The sequence below is a fragment of the Pseudomyrmex gracilis genome, unplaced genomic scaffold (genome assembly GCF_002006095.1).
Source record: "Pseudomyrmex gracilis isolate BER0280 unplaced genomic scaffold, ASM200609v1 scaffold_29, whole genome shotgun sequence".
In the NCBI taxonomy this organism is placed as follows: Eukaryota; Metazoa; Arthropoda; class Insecta; order Hymenoptera; family Formicidae; genus Pseudomyrmex; species Pseudomyrmex gracilis.
Genome location: NW_018020613.1, coordinates 83,471 through 91,292, shown reverse-complemented (window position 1 = coordinate 91,292; position 7,822 = coordinate 83,471). Strand labels below are relative to the sequence as shown.

The window sequence follows — 7,822 nt, the reverse complement described above, 5'->3', positions numbered from 1 at the left end:
AAAATGGTTCAGGACTTTTCGACTCAGTTTTATTCCTTCTACCTGCCTACGAGAGATTGTACGGCAATTCTGGGACACCCTGTATATATCATACATACTGCATACATATGTGCGCGATAATGACACTATGTGACGTAACACAGCGTTAAATACGATCATTAGCGTGTTTTCGATATTTTTTGCAATAAAAACAATTTTTAAAATTGTCACAAGAATATCAGACCAATTAAATATGAGAACAATTGTCACGTCAAATATACGTACATTAAAAATATATAAAAATATATTGTACTTTCCATTAGGTAATAACAATGTCCCAATCTGTAATTATTCGAATAAAGTAAAAGTGAAAATATAATTCTTCTTCTTTAGCTCTAGTGAAAATATAACCCTTTTATCTTCAATCTCAGTAAGACTTTATCTTATTCAAAACCATGCAACCCCTCGAGCTCCTTCTGTCGGTCCTTGCCGATGGCTAAATAGCTAACTTCACTCAATAGCTAACTAACGCAACTATCTCAATAAATTATGATTATTGTGGAGGAAAGCTCTGATTTATGCTATTATCATAAATTCAGTTCCCTACCTGCCACCTTGCATATATTCAAGACGATTCCGAATTAGTTCCATTTGTAGAATTTCGATGGCAAAGTATGTCTTAACACTTTGTTCAAAACTTTTTACAATATTTAATATTCTCTGCGCATTTATATCGCGTTTTATATTCTATAGATATAGATAATTTATTATCTTTAAAAGTTGGAATATGTAAGTTTGTACTTTAAACAATAGGAATAGAAAAAAAATCTCACATCACATTATTTATATATTCATACATTTCTTTTTCTTTCTCCCTCCGACTCTTCTTTCCTTACCTTTCTAACATGTTCGTTTCACATAAATATTGAATTTTATAATTATTATTTGCTCTTAATTATTAAAACATGAGCAGTTGTTTCTTTAGGCATAGAGAATCCAGCTCTTTGTGTATGCATATACTGAATTATTCTATACTCATATTTTCTATAAATAAAAAACAAATATTTTTAAATTAAATATTTAATTAACAAGTGTTATGTTATCTTGCTAAAGAAGAGCTCTATTTCGTCGACAACTGCTGTTCCTTTATCGATTAAAACTACTTCAGTCACTGTCGGCATCTCAATCGACATAGAGGAAATAAACTTGTTTCGTCGGTCGGTAATAAAATTACATGAGATATACACAGTCGATAAAATATAAAAATATTTTAAAATAATACTTTTGATCTTTTTTTAAAGAAAGAAAACGAGATTTGAAATAATAATTTAAAACAATCGTTAATTTATAACTATATATCCATCAATTTAAATATAATTCCAATAAATTTGTTATGAGGCATTAAAATAAACAGATAACTTTACAAATGTGTAAATATCTGAGCCTAAATAATTCGCGAACTGTAGTAGAGTTGAGAATAAGAGACGATATTTCTTTTCCTTTGTATTGTCAGTGGTGAAGCCGCCTTACCGACACTGTTTATCGATCGCCGAAATAAAATTACACAAAATGTTTAATATATAAATTTTGCACAATTTTTATAATTTCAATTTGTCTGTAAACGAATTTAAAAGATTATATCTCTTCTTTCTTCTTTCAATCTTTCTTTTTTGTTTCAAAGTGTATAAGATCGAAAGTAATATTAATGAGAAAATAGATAATTATATTAATTATATCAATAAAGTGTAGAAAATTTTGTTAGAGATTTTAAAATGTTTTTTAGTCAATATTTACACAAGTAACAATTATATTCTGTATATATAAGAAATGATCGATAAAACGCTATTCTGACAACTTAAAATGTCAGCAGTTTATGCCGTCACAATCGTTTCATTTTACGTTCCTTGTAGATCACATCTTTTTATGTTGCAGTAAATTTATAGTCTTGTTTTATACTTTCTGGTATTCTGTCAGATAAAGTGGAAGAATTAAAAGATATAAAAAAAAGTGCCGTACTGTGTGTGTGTAACAAAATTGAAACAGAACAAGAAAAGAAAAGAGTTTTAATTAATTCATATTTTTGCCACTCTGTACATTCGTAACGAACTATAATAATATCTTGATAATTATTTTCTACGTGAAATAATAATAACATCATTGCAAAATAGAATAATTTTTTTCTCTCTTATTCTATTAAATTTCATTATTTAAATTTTAAATACATTGTTAGAATTATACACACGCAAGGCAAGTTGTATTCTTATATTTTTATATCTCATCAAGGGCTATGGAAATTAAGTTTTTAATCAATATTTTGAAAATTTATATTGCGTAATAAATCGCGTTTTTTACTTTTATTTTTCATTTATAAATTGAGCTATAACAATAATGTAAGTTTCTAAATAGTCGGAAAACAGTTTTCGTACAAACAGTTTTGTTGGACATGATCGACGTACTTTTGCTACTTGCTTACGCTAGATGGCACACATAGTAGTAATTTCACTTTTGTAATAACTCCAATAGTTATTTTATTTTTTTGCAATAAAACTACTTTTATTTGACCGGCCAAAAGATTGTCTTCCAGTAGTGTGTTTTTATTATATTGTTTTAATACAAAAAATATTTATTAAGTGTAAAAACACTTTTTTGTCTACTTGTTTGTCAAGTAAGCATATCGTGTGCATCAGCAAGTGTCCTACTTACCTTTTTTGGAGAGGGGTGCAACACGGTCACCGGGACTTGACGAGGAGTAGGCGGCATGGGTGGTGGCTGTTGGATGTGTTCTTTTTCGGAAAACCGCGGTAACTTCGATTGTCGGTTTGACGGCAACTCGAGCAGATGTTGTATCGAATGATTTTGTCTTGGATTTCTGGATGCCATTCTGTATTAACAGATAAATCTGTCCTTTAATGAAAAATTATTTGTTTTCTCGTAAAAATACAAATATAGTTTCTATACAATTTTGCACGTATTACCGACACATTGAATAAACATAAAACTGTTGTCAATCTCTTCCAAGAATATGGTGACATTTTCTCCATTTAAAAATCTCGTTTTAGATTTTGGCAAAACTTCAAGTCGTATTTTCTAAAAACATGTTACATATATCACTTATCATATTTTATACTCGCACGCCGAGAGAATCTTTTATATAATAATGTATAGCAATTTTTTATTATTTTTATCTTTTCTTGCAAAAAGCAATTTTGTAGAGTACAGTAATCACACGACAATTCGAACGCGTAACCATGTGCGTAGACACCTTTTTCCAAGTGCGCGGAGGGTAGTGGATATCGGATAGAACTTTCGCATTTAACTTTTCCGTCCTGCTGGGAAAACGACCAAACAAAGCTCATCACTGAAAACTTTTCCGAGACAAGGACGGACGACCAACTCGAGGAGGGAAACAGAATGGAAGCGCATGCTCACACTACTACACAGACGTGACCATGATTTCGCTAAATCCCAGCTCGAACTATTCAAATATCGAATATCCGGACTGTTTCGCGATTGTAAAGATAAGCTAGAAAATTGTCGAGTATTTTATAGCATAATAAGTATAGCGTGATACACATATCTATCTAGCCTTGAAATATATCTATAAATGTGCGTCATCTAATTACGCTTCTCGAATCTCAGCTGAATTGGAACATGACCTGAGAATTAAATATAATTTGATCGATTACATTACATATACGTAATATATATAGATTCGTTTAACGGATTTTACATGAATTTACGGATTCCCGCTCTGTAATAGTCTACTTTAATAGTTATTTAAACGTGTAATATACTTTATGAATTTAAATCTATTATCAAACAGCACTTCACCGTGCTTCGTAGTGTTTCTCTTTTCCGTAACGTTTTACTTTAGAACAAGCAATCAAATTTCACTATATTTTCGCTTCTTAGATCATTTAACACAATCAAAAGCAAAGAGGAAAAAAGAAGGAGAATTAAAGGGAGCGAAGGGAGAAACAGAGAAGATACGTATTTCAGTCATTCGACCAACTTTTGCAAGTTTAATGCTCGGGCGCTCGAGTAATTTAACACGACAAAATTAACTTTTCAGTTTTACCAAAGTTTCCTGGCAACTTAACCGCGCCTCCACCCCTCCCTTCTCGCTTCTTTCACGTCGTCCCGCCTTCCCCATCCCCGTCAAAATCCACTTCCCTGCGCCTCCTCCATGAACCAACACACGAAGAGCCGGGACTAACTTTTAAAGCGCTCGTCGTGGTAACAACTGCGTGGCACGGCGCCTGCTCCGCCAAACTATAATTCCACCCTTAAGACCCGAAGTTTACGGCGTAAACTTTCCCGCTCTCGCTACCACAGTGGAGCTAACTCCGATGCTGCAACTCCGATTGAGAGTGAGAGACTGAAGACAGTTATCGAAATCATCACCTTAACCGAACGTTTGTGTATCGTCTGTTTGCAATTTATGATGATTACGAAACTTTTGAAACAAATTGGTTTTTATAAATCAATTTCTCTTCTTCGACATTTCAATGCAATCAAAGATTCTCACTTAAATCTATTGATTTTCATTTATTGTATTAATGCTTTATTTTTCCTTTTTCAATATTTTTCTTCTTACGTTGTTCAAACTAAAAAGTTGAGATCGGATATTCGCTTTTCCGTGCTAAATCAACTAGTTTTGTGTGGCTATTATCATTATACGATTGGCTCTCCGTTATCTTTTATTCGTCTTTTAGTTCCGATATCCGCAAATTCTCGACGATCTCTCAATCTTTTCGCCGAGAGTCAGCACGGCGACGACTACCGAGCGGATACCCAAGTTTGAGATATCGTCGCAATCGTTCACTTTTAAACGTCAGTCTTTCCGGCAAACAAAGATCTTAATGATCGAGACGATTTTCACGTGACAAAGCATTATCCGCAAACGCGTTATTGTAATAAATAGAAATCTGTTCAGAAAATTGTTCTCCACAGATATGAACCGTTGCATAAACTGTAACATTGTTGATAATTAAATTAAAGTACTTTTGCGCGCACGCGCGCGCGAAATATTAATGCAAAGAGAACAAATTCTTTTTTATTCGTATTTTCAAGAAAATAGCTTACTTTTATATTCAACAGAAAAAAAACCGTATTCTTTTTCGAATACAGAAATTAAAAGGTCTCGCGGTTTTACACACGCGTGCAATTAACAAGTTTTCTTTTTTTTTCCCCCGTGATGCTATTTTATGTATCTCATAATGCACTGCGAAATTCAATATACAAAGCTTGAGCGAGATAATGCGGCAGCGTTTATGTGAAGGGATACAAAACAAGGCGTGAAATCAACTTACAATGTGTAAACTTTTGAATACCTGCTCGAGAAAAAGAAAACGGGAGAGAAAACGGGTTAGGATTACGTACGACGCGAACGCGGACAACAATGTCGACCGCGAAGACGACAAAGCGTATATGCGTAGAATCGGGATTAAAAGGTTTCGGGCCACGCTCTGGGAAGTTCCAAAAGCGCTCGAGCCGCAACACTCGGTGAAATTCAAAGCGCAATGTCAACAACGCAGAATTACACTGCGAGAAACGGGAATGATAGTAGCTTAATCAGACTCCCTTTGCCTAGCCGTGCATCGAATTGTCATCATATACATGCTATTAAACTGCAGCGGTCGGAATATTGTTTAATTATAATGTGTTTCATATGTGCGCGCGTGAGAGAGGGAAAGAGAGAGAGAGAGAGAGAGAGAGAGAGAGAGAGAGAGAGAGAGAAATGCGTCTCAAAGAGTGCGAGTGTCTTTCGTAATATTAAGCGCGAATGAGACAAACGTGTTTCACAATAGAAGTGCAATGTAAGTTAAACATTGAGGCAAAACAATATAAAAGAGATTCTATGGTAAATATCTAAAGAGATGACTCCATGTGTATACGCGAGTATATTTTATGTATGTACATATTGAGTGTTGCACTTGATTGTGAAACAGATCACATGTTAATCTAATCATTGCGAATTTTACACTTTATGTAAGAATAGTTTTTTTTAATTGTTAATTTTTATTAAATTTTTATCGATTATCACGCGAACAAAAGATTGTATAGATATGACAATAAATTTCTCGTACAATTAAAAATCTTTACTCGTCAAATCCGTCGGTATACATTGGTTTTAGATTTCCGATAGAATTCGATCGACTACAAAAGAGGAGCGTAAAAGTTTTCAACGTTCGCGAAACTTTTGTACATGTGTGTGTGTGTGTGTGTATGTATGCGCGCGTGCGCGCGTGTACAACGAATTGGTGTTTGTAAGTTCGTAGTGAAAGGGGTTTTCTCGCACAGAATTAATCTCGCATTGAGTCTGCGCGCGCAGAATCCCAATAATCAAAAGCGTTGATACTGTCACAACAAACAGCATTATATGCCGCGACTAACGGGCAATCAGCTGACCCTAAATTGCAGCGACATGTATATATTTATACATATATAGAATTTATCCAACTATTATCGCGCGCACAACCTAGAAACTTTGAGCATAACTCATTATTTGTGCGTTTCGTGCTAAATCAAATTAAAATAGCAAATTGTCAAAGTAATTAAGATTGAAATGAACTAAAACATTGTTGGAATAGAATTCTTGCGAAATTATGACGCGGGGATGAAATATAAAAATTCAAACAAAAACTTTTATAGTAACGATGTGATAATATTACATCAGTAAATCATAAAAAAATATTTAAAAAACGAGAAAGAACTACACATTCATATTATCAATGTAAGAAAAAATATTGTTGTCTCCCAAGATTAGTTTTCAATTTGTTTCCTAAGAAAATTAGCGATGTAAAAGACGCACGAAAACAAAAACAATTGTAAACTGAGCAACGAGATATCGATGCACAATATACACGTGCGCGGCGCATTGTCACTCAACTCGGACTATCTTAAATGTTACTTTTACTAAGAGCGATTAAATCATACCTCGTGCGCGTCTTGATTAAACCCTCGCGATGCGCCAAATTATCCGCGTGATTTACACGTTATCACGTTCTGTACATCTCTGAACTTTCGCAGTCGTCACGCCACTCCAAGTCATCTCGCGATAATTGTATCTCGCGTTGTGTTCCACTTTACTCATTTCTTCTGTTAGCGCAGCAGGCACGCGACACACACGTTTATCGTTTGGCACGCGTCCTCGCGTTACCGACAGAGTAAACTCGTTACTAGGTTAGAATCTGCTGAAAAGGGGATGCTAGCGAGAGTGCACGGGGGGTGAGCGATCGTAGTTTCTCCCCTCCATTGGGCGCGCACGCGACCCCTCCTCACTCTCGTCGTTTCTCTCGCAGTTTCCCAGAGAAGGATCTCCGGAAAACTTTGCTGGAAAGCGGCAGGCAGTAGTCTGGTGGGGGTGGCGAGAGGTTGGCGAATATATATACATACAGGATAGGTAGACCTTAAGTAGGGGATACGGTTCTTCTGCGCGCCCGCCACCGGACTAACTCTTCCCCTTCATCCATCTTTTGTCTTCTTTGCGAGTGAGCACGAACGCAGTAAATAAAAAAGTTTTCATGTCACACTCGCGTTGTCCGCGTCGGCAGTGCGCAGGCACCAACATGGCCGCGTAATTTGCAAAACTTTGACGAAATATCTATAGATTATCAAACAGTTACGCGGAAAGCGCTTACTCGCGAGAGACCGGGGGCGGAGAAAGAGAGAAAGGGGATGGTTGTAGAATATGAAACTAATAACTTTCCACAGCGAGTTGAATAGCGAACGCGCGCGACTATTCCGTTAAGTATTAAGAGCGTTTTGCTCAGAAATCTCGTAAAACATGATATTTGAAAATAAAATACACGCACCGTAATAAATAATTGCTTAACATATC

The 7,822-nt window shown here is 35.3% G+C and overlaps 1 protein-coding gene across 3 annotated transcripts in view; it reads right to left on the bottom strand.

Annotated features, from left to right (window-relative positions):
• LOC109852460 (mucin-19-like) overlaps positions 1–7,171 on the bottom strand; it is a 223,944-nt gene extending 216,773 nt beyond the window's left edge. For all 3 annotated transcript variants that reach the window (XM_020423639.1, XM_020423640.1, XM_020423642.1), the window contains exons 1-2: positions 6,919–7,171; positions 2,683–2,860 (exon numbers count right to left, since the gene is read on the bottom strand). In XM_020423639.1, the coding sequence (XP_020279228.1) occupies positions 2,683–2,859 (177 nt within the window). In that variant the 5' untranslated portion in view covers position 2,860; positions 6,919–7,171. The remainder of the gene's footprint in view (positions 1–2,682; positions 2,861–6,918) is intronic.
• Between the last annotated feature and the right edge of the window lie 651 nt (positions 7,172–7,822).